General features: G+C 31.1%; 1 protein-coding gene across 1 annotated transcript; it reads left to right on the top strand.

The window, feature by feature from the left end:
- Positions 1–12308: 12308 nt before the first annotated feature.
- On the top strand, positions 12309–14771 carry LOC100783635 (lectin DB58). Its single transcript, XM_014762809.2, has 2 exons — positions 12309–12827; positions 14255–14771. Exons 1-2 carry the CDS (start codon positions 12360–12362, stop codon positions 14627–14629), a joined length of 843 nt encoding a protein of 280 aa, XP_014618295.1. The 5' UTR covers positions 12309–12359; the 3' UTR covers positions 14630–14771.
- The last annotated feature ends 1488 nt before the right edge of the window (positions 14772–16259 follow it).

Below are 16259 nucleotides of genomic sequence, written 5' to 3' on the forward strand. Positions count from 1 at the left end.
GGTATGAGAGTTAGGTAGGAGGGTTAGGTAGGAGGGTTAGGTAGGAGAGTTAGGTGGGAGGGTTAGGTAAGAGAGTTAGATGGGAAAGTTAGGTGGGAGGCATAGGTAGTTAGGTCCGTGCATGTGAGTGAACAGGGTGCAGTTGCGCATATTACAGACGACAGTTTTTTCGTTGCATGATGACTGTTGACTACACTATTTCGCATCACACACCAAGCCCACGCAGATTATTGAGAACCATATTAATGCGATTGTTGGTGCATGTGAGTGAACAATGTGCAGCTGCGCACATCACAGACGACAACTTGTTTTTTTTTTTTTGCATTGTAACTGTCCATGGCCCTGTTCCGCATTGCGCATCGACCCCAAGCAGATTATTGAGATCTACATTAATGTGGTGTCGATGCATATGAGTGAACAATGCATAGTTGCACACATTGCATATGTTAGTCTATTTTTTTGTGTCGTGACTATTCAAGGCATTGTACCGTATCGCGCACTGAGCCTATGCGAATTATTAAGATTCGCATTAATGTGGTTGTTGATGCAAGTGAGTGAACAATGTGCAGTTGCATACATTACAGACGACAGTCTGTCCATTTTGTTTGTTCACAGAACTGTTCCGCATCGCGCACAAGCCCATACAGATTATTGAGATCCGCATTAATGTAGTTGTCAAGCATTTAGGATCATATTATTAAAGTAAATTCAAGATAACAACTGAAAAGCATGGAACAACTACAAATACATAATAAAGACTAACAAAAACTTAAATGCAATATAACAACAAAATATGTTAAATTATTCATTTTAATTTCAAGGAATTGTGCAGTTTCTGCTCATCTCCACCTAGCTTAGGTCATTAACTTGAGAATATGATAATGAATTATGAACATCAACTTTAAGTTCCATGCATATTATACTTGTCATATTTGTAAATGTACCGAACATGCACCAAACACCTTCTTCGTTACTAATTTGAATTGTCCTATACTCAACACGATCATTGATTTGGTATACATGACAACGATACCAAAGTGCAGTAATTATAGGTGTAACATCATTATCTCTAATTGATGATTGTATTGCAGTGATTATGTTTGGTAGTGTCATTGTTGGATTCAACAGTATCGATTTTGTCTTGTCACTTCTAAAAGCTTGATTTTCACTTGAACTATGAATGATCTCACCATTGATATAAATGAATGCACAAATTGGCTCTGAATTCATTTTGTTTGGTCTCTCTGTTTTCTTGCACAATTTGCTTTGATGCAACTATACAAAGTCTATAGAGATATGGTGCCTTTATATATACAATCAATCATAGGTCCATGGTTCACGTGAATTGGAATCTCTATGTGTGACAGTAACATAGTCGTGTTAACATGCTTTCAAATCTCGAGTCCTTACAATGAGACAAAGTGTAAATGTGCTTTGGAATCTCAACACAATTCATATTACAAATAGATGGGAGGTGCATGTCAATACCATATTTTCATTGCCCAACTTCAAATTTTATATCATTTGTACATGATTTACCATTTAACCTCATCGTCATGGCTCATATACCTCTATTGCATCATCAACACGTTCATCATTCATGTACCACAATTAACAACTTAATCACTTCGTATTACCATACAATACCTGAACCACAACCACAAATTATACCATTATTATCGTCTATCATGTTCCAACATATTGTCTTAATCAAAGAGTGTAGAAATGATCCTGCATTGATCACTGCATTGGTTGAATAATGGAGGCCTAAAACACACACCTTTCACCTTCCATGAGGTGAGTGCATCATTACACTCGAAGATGTTGCACTGCATTTAGGCATTAGGGTCGATGGTCATCCTGTGACTAGACATAGCTTCTTACATTGGGATGAGTTATGCGATGAGTTACTAGGCGAAGTCCTTCTAGATAATGCATATAAGGGAGCCACACTAAAGCTAACATGGTTGCTTAGCATCTTGCATGCACCATTACCTGAAGAATAGTGGTTTTATTTCGTTTACATTTCAGATGAAGTGATGGTAGATTAGAACATAGGGACACACCTCATAGTGACTTGGTTGAGTATAAATCATGTAGCGATCATATGGAGAGCCATCATGTATAATACTATCATCAACCGCACCATCAACATGTACATATTAACATTTACTAATGTTGTATTGTTAGCATGTATTTCAGTTTTATTGGGTTCCATATAGATGATTTAAATAGCACTTACCGAGACATGCATAGAGAGACAAGGAGATTTGGTCTGCATGTACTGCAACTAGTTTTTTTCCCATTGTAGAATGGCATCAAACAAACCAGGTCAAGCTACAATTTGGACTACATCAAGATATCCCTGTTGATCCCATGAATCTTGATCAACTTCACCAGATTGACATGTGAAACAATCATTATAGTGATTGGATGGAATATCTTGCGAGGTGGATTAATATTTGGAAAAACAAACGCAATAATGTTTTAACTGGACAATGGGTTGAAGGACTAGTGACATATACACCAGAGTATATGGAATGGTATAGGCAAAACACTATTTTGTTTTTGTCTGTTACACAACAACTAAATGATCCACGCACAACAATTACCCATAATGTTGTGGGGACAATTGTTGAAGAAACACATTTGCAAGTTCCACGTGCTCAGACAATGTTTTGTACTCCTTCACCTATTCATTAAACTTTTGGTCAGACTCACGAGTCAATCAATGCAACTAGCCATGAATGGATGACCAATTTATTTGGTGTCGATTTGAATATACCAAATTATTCGGCATCATATTTAGCTTATTTACAATAGTTTGATGCACCATATTCATTTGGAGAGCAAGGACAAAGTTCTTCAACTATAGCAACCCACATTAAAAACACTGAGACAGAACAACAACATCCTCATCATAAGAGAAAACCAGTCATAGAGGAGAGAAGAAATCTCTGACGTAATCGACATTCACTGCCCTGTGGGACTTGTCATCGTCTTGGTTGTTGAAGTATACAATATTGTGATAATGGGATCAACCATGTTTAACTACCCTTGTAGTATAGATTTCAAAATTATGTTAAAGTGGGCATTCTATATTATGTTATGTTTAAATGGTCATCTTATGCAATTTATAAAATTTATCTCCAATACATTAAAAATATATGTGGCAAATTTATTTCATACTTTTCATGTCAAAGAATTAAAATATATATATATATATATATATATATATATATATATATATATATATATATAAGACCTCAAATTAAGAGTAAAAAATAAAAAATAAAAAAGTATGTTTTCGACCCTTAAAATAATGTTTAAGTGGTCATCTTATGCAATTTATAAAATTTATCTCCAATACATTAAAAATATTTGCAGAAAATATATTTCATAGTTTTCACGTCAAAGAATCCAAAAAAAAAAATTGTTTAACAGTTTCATCAAAAGGGACATCAAATTAAGAGTAAAAAATAAAATAAAAAGTATGTTTTCGACCCTTAAAACGATGTTTAAGCGGTCATATTATGCAATTTATAAAATTTATTTCTAATACATTAAAAATATCCGTAGCTAATTTATTTCATAATTTTCACATCAAAGAATCCAAAAAAAATTAATTGTCTAACAGTTTCATCAAGAAGGACCTCAAACTAAAAGTAAAAAGAACAATGTTTTTGACCCTTAAATAAAAAGTATGTTTTTGACCCTTAAAACAATGTTTAAGTGGTCATTTTATGCTGGACAAGCTCACATGCCATTTACCAGTGCATGTGACTAAATAGTGAACACCTTCTTACAACTGACAAATTCTATAAATATCACTACCAACTGAAGACATTTATAGAACTTTCAAATATTCATTTCAACCCCTATCACAATGTGTCACCTAACTGCATATGTTTGTGTTTACTACAATGGTTAAATTTGCAACACTAATGAGGGCACCACTTTCATTAGTAACAATACAAAAACTTTCATGGTCAACAAGGTCATAACCCTTACACAATTGCTTGATCTTGTTCACCAAAAAATAAGCATTGAGCCACACGAACATATCTAACATCTCCGCTTTCGATGCCCCATATTTGAGCCAGATAACAATATATGTACACATGTTTTATTTTGGGAGATGATCCTGACGTTCGAAAAATGTTCAACATTTTTACAACAACCCAACACTACCATTTGTGGAGTTACTTTCCACAATTTGTGACAACAATAACCCATCAAGCAACCAACATGACTCAACCTCCAATGTTGAGGACCTATTATATGAATACGAGAGTTGTTGGGTCAAAGACTATGGTAGTGATAGTGACTCCTCTTCCAGGCTACAAGGATGCAACACATCTCCTTCCCACGAACCAATATTCAAACAAAATTGGTAATATGGGAATGATTTGTGTGTTAGTTCTTCCTATTTTGAGGTTTTCTCATGGTGTGCCATGTTAATGTTCAATGCTTTAACATTAAGTCATTGTGAGTTTGCATTGTCTACCTCGTGTTGGATCGAGTGGCCTCAGAATAATTAAGAAGGGGGGGTTGAATTAACTATTCCTAAACCTTTACTAATTAAAAATTTACTCTTCTAAGGCTTTTACTATGTTGTTAAGTGAATAAAGAGTAGAAGAGAAACTTAACCAAAAGTAAAAGCGAAAATTAAAATGCACAGTGGAAATTAAAAGAGTAGGGAAGAAGGAGACAAACACACAAGAGTTTTTATACTGGTTCGGCAACAACCCGTGCCTACATCCAGTCCCCAAGCGACCTGCGGTCCTTGAGATTTCTTTTCAACCTTGTAAAATTCCTTTACAAGCAAAGATCCACAAGGGATGTACCCTCCCTTGTTCTCTTTGAACAACCTAGTGGATGTACCCTCCACTAGAACTGATCCACAAGAGATGTACCTTCTCTTGTTCTCAGTGAAACCCAAGTAGATGTACCCTCTACTTGTACCACAAAGGATGTACCCTCCAATGTGTTAAGACAAAAATCTCAGGCGGTTAAACCTTTGAAACTTTGTGAATGGTGATACAAAAGAATTCTCAGGCGGTTAGTCCTTTGAAATCTTTTGTATATGGGAAAGGGAAGAATCAAAAGAATTCTCAAACTGTGTCGTTTTGAATTCTTTGACAAGGGAGAAGGGAGACACAAAAGAATTTAGGCGATTAGTCCTTTGTTCTTTTGGAAAAGGGAGAAGAGAGACACAAAAAGAATTCAGGCGGTTAGTCCTTGGCGAATTCTTTTTGGCAAAGGGAGAAGAGATTAAAAGAATGAATAGCACAAGTTTTCAAGGGTTAGAAAACCATAAAACTTTGGAAAGCTTTTTTGGCAAAAGGAAGAAGAAGAAGAAGTTCAAAGAGACTCAGAAATCAATGTGGAAAAATTGCTTGTGGAAAAATTGAATTTGAAAAGATTGATGATTAGAATGATTAATTGAATGAATGAAATGCAAAACAAAGCCTTGCTTTGATAGACTCTTCATGTCTGGTCAAGAGAACCATTAGAAGAGTTATGACTTTTAGAAAAACTTAAAACCAATTTGAAAAAGTCAAAAACTATTTGAAGAGTTACATCTTTTGATTTGTTCAGAAACTATCACTGGTAATCGATTACCAAATCAGTGTAATCGATTACACAAAGTTTTTTTGTGAAAGAATGTGACTCTTCACTTTTGAATTTGAATTTCAACGTTCAAGCACACTGGTAATCGATTACACAAAGCTTTTTTGTGAAAGAATGTGACTCTTCACTTTTGAATTTGAATTTCAACGTTCAAGCACACTGGTAATCGATTACCAAAACATTGTAATCGATTACAGCTTTTTGAAATCAATTGGAACGTTGTAAATTCAGTTGAAAACTTTTTGAAAACCATTTTGCTTACTGGTAATCAATTACAACAATCTGGTAATCGATTACCAGAGAATGTGCTACTCAGTTTTTGAAAAAACTTTTTAATACTTATCTTGATTAATTCTTCTCTTGATTCTTGAATCTTGAGTCTTGAATCTTGATCTTGATTCTTGGAAGCTTGAACCTTGAATCTTGATTCTTGATTCTTGAAATCAAATTTCCTCTTGAACCTTGAAGTGTTCTTGATTCAATCTTGAGCATCTTGAACTTATTCTTTGATTCTTGAGATCGTCATCTTTGTTAGCAAGGTAAAATCATAGCCAAAATTGACAACACTTTGCAATTTACCCACGTCTTTGAAAAAAAAATAGATGTTTCACTAGCAAAACTAACATTGAATTGTCAACTCACAATTTCAATTTAAGTCTGAAAGTAATAACGAATGTTTGCTGCACCAGGTAGATCAAAGTCGAAATTGACAACACTTTGATATTTACCCACGTCTCGGAAAAAACAATAGAAGTTTCACCAGTAAAACTGACAATGAATTACCAACTCATAATTTAAATTTAAGTATGAAAGTAATAATGGACGTCTGGTGCACCAGGTAGCTGAATAAAATCACAGTCGAACTTGACAACACTTTCCAATTTACCCAAGTCTCTAAAAAAATAACACATGCTTCACCAGCAAAAATGACATTGATTTGACAACTCACAATTTACATTCAAGTCTAATAGTAATAATGGACAATTTAGTACACCAAGCGGTAGGATAAAATCACAGTCGAAATTAACATCATTTTACAATTTATTCATGTCTCTTAAAAAACAGTAGATGCTTCACCAACAAGACTGACATTAAATTGATAACTCACAATTTAAATTCAAGTCTGAAGTAATAATGGATGTCTGGTGCACCAGGTAGCAGGGTAAAATCACAGTCAAAATTCGCAATACTATGCACTATATCGATAAAAGAGAAATTAGAATAATGGCATGTCTCAATAAACATCAATGGGGCAAATATTCAAACAACTATAAATAACACCAAACACCCTCAATACAACCACACACTTCCACACAACATATCTTCATAAACCATATTCAATCTCAATATTATGGCATTCTTGGGAGAAACAAACACTCAGACCATTTCTAACTCGAGATTAGCATTCATTTTTCTACATGGATTAATCATTGACAATCAAACTGGTTTTTTTTTTCAATGTCCTACTCCAATACCAATGTGAGTTCCTGATGAGTGTTCTTTTGAGACACTCAAGAGTAGAATGCACAACACCCTTTGACTAACCAATGACCAGTTTTTGGATGAAATCTACTACAAACAACCTTCCATAGATGCAGTTCAACAATCTTTTTTTCATTCTTTGCAATTGAAAAATGATGATAATGTTTGCACAATGTTAATGTGTAATGAGCAATACCCATGTATTGGCCTTGTAGAATTATTATGTATCATCAATAGAACACCCGATGATAAGATTTGAAATTCCTTCAGGATGTTGCATCGAAAAACTCAAGGATGCCATCAAACAAGTTGCACCTATAGGGGTTCCCCCTTATGGAATTCACGAATTATAACTAGTCAGACAATTGTTCTTTCGACAACCAAACCATACAAAATATTTAGAAAAATTAATCGAATATCAAACAATAGAGTTGAAAAATAATGAAGACATGTTAAAGGTGTTAGCAGAATCCAACTACCAGAAGCGTTTTTGTCCAATAAAAATTTTAGTTATTTTTAACAAATCAATAATCCAACTTTTGGAAGAAGACATGTCTACTGCATAACACCTTTTAAATTACGATTAGTTTCATCATTTTCATGTTTGAATTGTTATTGTTAGTACATTCTGTTATTTTCATTTTATTATATTCTGTTTATTTTGTTTCAATTTTGTTTCATTATTTTCAATTGTTAATGATAGTATTTTTCGTTATTTGAGTGTTTTAATTTCTTCATATAATATAACTAACATGTGACAACTATACAAAAAATATTTTGAAAAAAAAAATCAAAAGTTTGAAAGTCTTGTATAAATTAATTATTATTAAACCATAAATATTATCAATTTTTAAAAATTAAATAATATAAGCAAAAAAATTAAATTTAATAACATCCTTTTCTTAAAAAAATAAATATTATTTTTTATAAAATATAATATTTTAAATAAATAAAGTTGGGAAGTCGGGTAGTGAATTCTCAACTTCTTAACTTCCTTAAAAAAATAAAATTAAAAAAATATTTCACATGTTGTTGAAATAAAAAAACACAATTTGTGTTCTTATATTATAATTTTAACTAAAAAAATAAAATTTTAAAAAATATTTTTTTAATTTTTTTTTAAAAAAGAACGAAACCATAGAGAAGTCGGGTTCCCCAACCCCGACTTCTCACCACCAGCACAAAGAAGTGCATTCCAGGAATTAATTTTGAAAGTGGCATATATTAGGAAAATATAGGAAAGAGAATGTGCATTTCAGGAATAATTCCTCATTTTGTCCCTAAATATGTAGAGCGCTAATAGATTCGTCTCCTAAAGATGAAAATTCAAATGTTAGTTCATGAAAGTGAAAAAAGTGTGACAAATTCACCTATTTGTTAACTTTCATCCGTTACCGTTAATAAAAGAGTCCATGTGACATATTTAAATTCCATAGTTTACGTGGCACAGAAGGACGAAAATATCATAAAAATGATTACCAACATGACTGCTGAATAAATTGAACCAAAATGTCAATAAATTTTCATTAGACCAAAATGTCTATAAGTTTTCATTGGACTAATTTGTCAGACCCCAAATTTCATTCCTTTTAGAATAAAATTTAATTTAATTTTCATCTTCTCCCTCATTGTAAACATAACCTTACAATAAACACTTAAAAAATAGTGAAGTAAGCATAAATTAGAATAAACATAATAATAAACATAATATTGATTAATAAACATAATTTGTATGTTACTCTGAAATTTTCTATTGTGACAACATTAGGTAGTGACAAAATCAAGTTGGGTCTCATTTTTTTGTAAGGATTAACTTAATGGCAGTACATTTTTGTTTGAGTATCATACTTTGAGTAAGATACTGTCACATTAAAATTTTTAGAATAACAAACAGATTTTGCTTATTAATCAATATTATGTTTATTCTAACTTATGTTTGCTTCCCTATTTTTTTAAGTGTTTATTGTAATGTTATATGCTTGCAACAATAAAAAAAAAAGAGGGGAAAATGAAGATTAAATTATATTTTATCTTAAATGAAACAAAATTTGGGGTCTAACTATTGGGGAGATTCGAGGGATACACCTATGGATCACGCGCCACCACATAAGGAGACTTGACACCACACTCTAACCCAAAACCTTAAGGCTCAAGTTTATGGATCTTCTCCTCACTTATATGGTGCTCAACCTTTCCACTTCTACCCGATGTGGGTCTCCCCCTCGTGGCCACTTGCGGTACTTGCATACTCGTCTGAGCCAGTCACCAACTTGAACCATTGGCTATGATACCAATTGTTAGGGAGATTCGAGGAGTACACCTGTGGACCACGAGTCACCACATAAGGAGACCTGACACCACACTCTAACCCAAAACCTTAAGGCTCAGGTTTATGGGTCTTCTTCTCACTTATATGGTGCTCAACTTTTCCACTTCTACCCAATGTGGGACTTCATCTCACACTTGTAACCCAACACTAACAAATTTGTCCAATGAAAACTTATTGACATTTAGGTTCAATGAAAATATAATGACATTTTGGTCCAATCTAACCATGTTGACAATCATTTTTGTAATATTTCATCCTTTTGTGTCACATAGGCTCTTTCATTAATAATAACGGACGAAAGTTAACGGATAAATGAATTTGTGGCACTTTTTTCACTTTCAGGGAATAAAATTTGAATATTCATCTTTCAGGAACGAATTTGTCAGCGCTCTATACATTCAAGGACGAAAATAGTTATTTGTCCTAAAAATTAATTATTTATGTGTAATGATATTTTCTATAAAAAAAGTTAGTGAAAAAAGAGTTATCTAGTAATAATATAAAATTATTTTTACCATTATCTAATATAATAATAAACTATTCTATATGATAAATTTGTTAATTCTTATAAAGTTATTTTCAAAGATACATAAAGAGTGATTTCTGACCGAATGATAGTGTAAAATAATATTACATGGTGCATCATCATTAAATTCAAAATTAATTATGTGTGTTTGACTTAAAAAATAAGGCAAATGCTAACCAATATCCTAAGGAAATAATAAATTTAAAGTAAAAACATTTTTATTAGGAGCCAAAGAATTGTGTTATAACTGATTTTTTTTATTTTCTCTTATTATTTACACATTAAATATTTTCTCTTTTAGTTTTTTAACTAATGCCCTAATAAGACCCAAAAATTAATTGTGTAGGTGATGATGTGTGTCATAAAAATTACTTGTGTGCATATGAATCTGTAACATTAAAATTACTCCCTATGTTTCACAAAAAGTATCGTGTAATAAGCAAAATAAGTGTTATATTAATTAGTTTTTCAATATCATATTAAAATTTTGTCTAATTCATTCTAAGTAAAAAATGGGATTGATTAAATAATTATAGTTTTTATAACCAATAGAATTTACACAATTTTTTTATTCTAAATATTTTATTATTAATATAATTATTATCGTATTTAATAAATTATCTTTTTTTCATATGATTTATGTGTAAAGTTAAAATTTTATAGTGTGCATTATACCTATAATATATGTCATATATATTCCTTAAATTATTACACATTTTTTTAATTTTATTAATACAACTTATACGTATAATACATTACTACTTCAATTTTTTCCCAATATTATATTTTCATTATAATTATTAATTAAAATTATAAATAAAAAAATATAATTGATCTCCGTACGATGGATGCATGGAGACCATATCTTGATACAAATACACAAATATTTCTTACCAAATAAGAGTACGATCTATTACAAAATGGTCGCAATATAAAGCAAACATGGGAACTTTAAGCTCGTAACATTTTTCCTAACCTTTTTTTTTCTTCTTTTTACCTTTATTTTTAATCATTGCCTTAAAACAGGTGATGGGTATCAACTGTTGTTGGACTACGTACTACAGAAGGATTGGTACGTATCTATTGTTAATCAGTCATACATATATTATTTTATCTTAAAATAAAAACACTTCTTAAAATGTAATTATTATATTTAACCTAAAAGTATGCAATATATGAAAAAAAATATGTTGTAAAATTTTATTATTATTATTTTTTAAATTGAAAGCTATCATAGTGTTGGAGTATTGTACGGCACAACTATATATATATATATATATATATATATATATATATATATATATATATATATATATATATGGACGCTATATGTACGGCACAACTATTAAATGTAATTTTTGTTTTTATTTTTTTTTAAAAATGTGATTTTAATATTTGATTTTTCAATTGAAATATTTTTTTTTACTTTTGAAAATTAATAATTATTATTTTGTGATCAATTTTAAATATTAATTTATGTATTTTATAGGTATTGACCAACAATTATTTATTTATTATGCAAAAGGAAAAGATAAGAGGGAAAATGATATAAAATAGGTGGTGTAATGAAAAATATAGAAAAAATAGATGAAAATGAATTGTAAGAGAATAAGTGGGATGAGTTTTCTTTTATACGTAGGAATTTAATGTAATATCAAATAATTTATAATATTTACATACCATGTTTAATCAAATGAACCGATCTTCTCCTTAGTGGGATGAGTAGTATGTTACTCCGATAAATAAGATGGTAAAACAAGTTTATAAATTTACTAAATAAAAAATGCACCATATTTATTTATCAAATAATTAAGAAAAGCACAAATTAAAGATGATTTAACCTAATTGAATTGCAAGACAAGCAAAATAGATATGAGAAAAAAGAGATAGTTGTCACATTAGAGGTTTTCGGATGAGCGTGCGTTTTTATTATTATTATTATTATTATTATTATTATTATTATTATTATTATTATATAGGTTAAATATGTTTAGGATTTCTAATATATATTTAATTTTTGTTTTAAATTTTTATGATTAGTTAACTGATAAGCGATATCATCTTAATAATTCTTTCAATAATTATTGAAATAATCTCACATTTTTGCTTAATTGACGAAAAAGATTTGAATAAAACTTTTAATATATCATAAATTCATAATAAAAAATATTATTAAGAATTAAAAAAATGAATATATAAGATGGACTTAAAATTTAGTTAAGCCTTATTATATTATATGTAAAAACACGAAAGAAAGAAATTTGTTCTTTTCATGTCTTTTAGTTTATCTATCAAAAGGTGATAGTCCTATCCTTGCACTATAAAAACACAACAACCTGGTGATAGTCGTATGCATCACATTTGAGTTTAACCAAATCAAATTAAGCCATGGCCACCTCCAACTTCTCAATTGTTCTCTCTCTCTCCCTAGCCTTGTTTCTAATGCTACTCACCAAGGCAAACTCAACCAACACCGTTTCTTTCACCACCAGCAAGTTTTCCCCACGCCAACAAAACCTTATCCTCCAAGGAGATGCTGCTATCTCACCCTCCGGGGTGTTACGACTCACCAAGGTTGACAGCTACGGCGTGCCAACGTCGAGATCCCTAGGACGTGCCCTTTATGCTGCCCCAATCCAGATTTGGGACAGTGAAACAGGCAAGGTAGCTAGCTGGGCTACATCGTTTAAATTCAACGTTTTCTCGCCCGACAAGACGGCCGACGGGCTTGCCTTCTTCTTGGCCCCCGTCGGGTCCAAGCCCCAATACAAAGCAGGGTTCCTTGGTCTTTTCAACAGTGACTCAAAGAACATGTCACTCCAAACCGTGGCGGTTGAGTTCGACACTTACTATAACCATGGGCGGTTTCAAGGCCCGGCTACCCTGCGCAATTGCCCAGGCTCTGGCCCAAAGACATAGACAGGAATTTTATTATTTTTATACAAAATGATATTTTTTACAATAAAAAATATAAAAAAGGGGGGCATACTTAGTAAGTTGAGAAGTGAATTGTAAAAGTGAAAAATTATTTGAGTTGTAAGTTGTAACAGCATATTTTGGGCTATTATTCTGAAGACCGAGGATTGAACTTGTGGTATACGGGCTCTTAATGGGCTGTATTAACGTAACTGCAATACTATCACATACAAGTCGTTCTTCACGTTTTTCAGAGCTAAGATGCTCAAAAAGATAAGCTCAAATAGTTCCAATGCCTTCTTATTTTATTTCTTATTCTTTTTTTTATTTTCCTTGCTCATGGAAATGTTGTCTCAAATCATTTTTTTTTTAATCCACTAAGATAAGTCTAGTAGTGAAGGGTTGAAATAGATGCATAGGAATTTAAGTTTGCTCTTCATTGCTATTATGCATTGTTTTTTATAGTTGTATTCATGAAAGGATAATTGTAAAGATTTACTTACTTTTTATATCAAAAAAATCGATTCCATCTTGTTTCCTTTCTATTTTTTTTTCTTTTTTCCTCATCATCTCACTTATTAGTTATTATATTTTCTTGAAATTGTTTAAAATTTTGTGAAATGAAATAACCTGACTAATTGTTTAGTAATTTGCTTCCTATTTTATTTTCTCAAATAATGGAATAAAAACTTAAAATTTTTCTCCACTTTTATCAAAGAATATTCTAATAATAATTATAATTTTATCTATTGCATGACATTCTATTTGGCAGGTCACTGGATATCCTAATGTGGCCTCAGTCATCAAATTATGGCATTACAGTGTACAGATAAATGGCAACTCTTGGTTCAAACTTCAAACAATATTGTGTGATAATATTATTTGTTATCCAAACAAAAGTTATGTTACTACAAAACTCCCGTTTCCGTAAATTCACGTTGATTCAAAATTAATTTTACAAATATATATATATATATATATATATATATATATATATATATATATATATATATATATATATATATATATATATATATCCAAACGCACACTAATAAGATGCTTGTGTTCAATATGACATTATCCTCACATGAATTTAGTAAAATGTAGAAATATACTCTGCCAATTGGGTCTCTGCTCTGGTTACTTTCTGGCTTGTCTGTCTCTCTGTTTCAAACAGGGATATCGCGGACTTAGGTCACGCACGCCTTATGTTCTTTTGACTGGAAATGATTCATAATTTCCTTGGCACTTTTGATATGTTAACAGAAATTGCGTGCCTTCACCACTTATCCATATTTTATGAATTTGCTATCTTTAAATTTTTGCCCAGACTTTATAATTTTTCTGGCTCCGCCACTGACTATAACCAAAAGTGGGACCCGGCAAGCCGACACATTGGCATCGATGTGAACTCCATCAAGTCCGTCAAAACGGCGCCGTGGGGGTTTGCCAACGGGCAAGTAGCGCAGATTCTCATTACCTATAACGCCGACACGAGCCTCTTAGTCGCTTCTTTGGTCCACCCCTCACGGAAAACGAGTTATATCCTCTCTGAGACAGTGAGCTTGAAGAGCAATCTTCCCGAATGGGTGAATGTTGGGTTCTCTGCCACCACCGGGGCGAATAAAGGCTTCGCTGAAACCCATGACGTGTTTTCTTGGTCTTTTGCTTCCAAGTTGTCAGATGGTAGCACCAGTGATACTTTGGATCTTGCAAGCTTTCTGCTCAATGAGGCCATCTAGCTTCCAACGTCGTAAGTAGTTAAATGTGGCAGAAGAAAAAGGGTAAATAAATAACGCTCTAGCTTGCTAGAGGCTCTACTAATAATGTTTATCTGTCACAAAAATTATCGTAATTTGAAATAATAATAGGTTTTTTACTCCATCATACTGGTGCTACTAAATATAATAATGTTTATCCAAGCGATCTACACTATCTTTTTTTTATGCGTAAGTATTCAACATAATATCAATAAATTTATAAGATTCATATATCATGTTAAATCAATTAAACTATACCCTTTTAATGACTTATATGTTTATTTGTGTCTCTCATTCAACATTTTGAAGGATCAATCAATTTTTTTGGGGAATCCAATCTTATTAAAACTTGACAATATATAGGATAAGTCAGGATTAACTTATTTACACAATATATTAATTTTAATGTTATATATAGTTAATTAAAAACACATTTGGAGTTTGAATCCCATGTATATAATTATATTAAATATATATATATATATATATATATATATATATATATAGAGAGAGAGAGAGAGAGAGAGAGAGAGAGAGAAAATTCACATAGTGATTTTTTATCTACATGAAACAATATTGTTTTGAGTGAGAATATACTATAGTCTATAAAAAAAGTTCAAGAAGTTATATTATTGATACATAATAATTTTTAAAAAATACTTTTTTTAAAAAATGACATTGAACTTGATTGGAATGTTACAAAATTTTAGACTACATCATAATTAGTAAAATGAGATGAGATAAGAACATTTTTTTGTCCACTCATGATCTAAAAGTCATGTAACTCTCTTGAGTAATTAATTGAATTCAATTTAGTGTGTGTCGTTTGGTTTTGGATCACACACAACTAGAATATTTTATCTACATTGGTCTAGAAATAGTAGTTTTTGCATTTTTATTCAAAATTGGTGTAAAAATATAGAGAAACGTGCTTCTTCAATTTGAGTTTAAGCACACACCTAAGCAAACAATTTAACATTTATCTTTTTATATACCAAAATCAAACAAAACCTACCTTTTACCTTTGATTATTTCAACCTTAGTTTAAATTAACTTTCAAATCGCAATAACTAGAAGCTATCTCTCATTGTTTGAATCCACCTTTTCTATATATTCTTTATTACCGAATATTAGTATTTAAGTAAATAGTCATTTTCGTCATTGAATGTGTAGAGCACGGATAAATTTGTTCTCGGAAGATGAAAATTCAAATTTTATTTCCTGAAAGTAAAAACATTATGACAAATTTATCTATCCGTTAACTTTTGTCTACAGAGGAACTAAAATGTTACAAAAATAATTACCAACATGGTTGATGCATTAGACCAAAATGTCAATAAATTATCATTAGATCAAAATGTCAATAATTTTTCATTGGACCAAAATGTCAGTAATTTTTTTTTACCAAAATACCAGTATGTTTACATCGGCCTAATTTGTTAGACATCAAATTTCGTTTCATTTAAGGGTAAAATATAATTTAATGTTCATCATCCTCCTTTTTTTATCGTTATAAGCATAATATCACAATAAACACTTAAAAAAAATAAGAAATCAAACATAAGCTAAAACAAATATAATAGTAAGCATAATATTTGTTAAATTAATTATG

The sequence above is a fragment of the Glycine max genome, chromosome 10, assembly GCF_000004515.6.
Source record: "Glycine max cultivar Williams 82 chromosome 10, Glycine_max_v4.0, whole genome shotgun sequence".
NCBI classification, from domain to species: domain Eukaryota; kingdom Viridiplantae; phylum Streptophyta; class Magnoliopsida; order Fabales; family Fabaceae; genus Glycine; species Glycine max.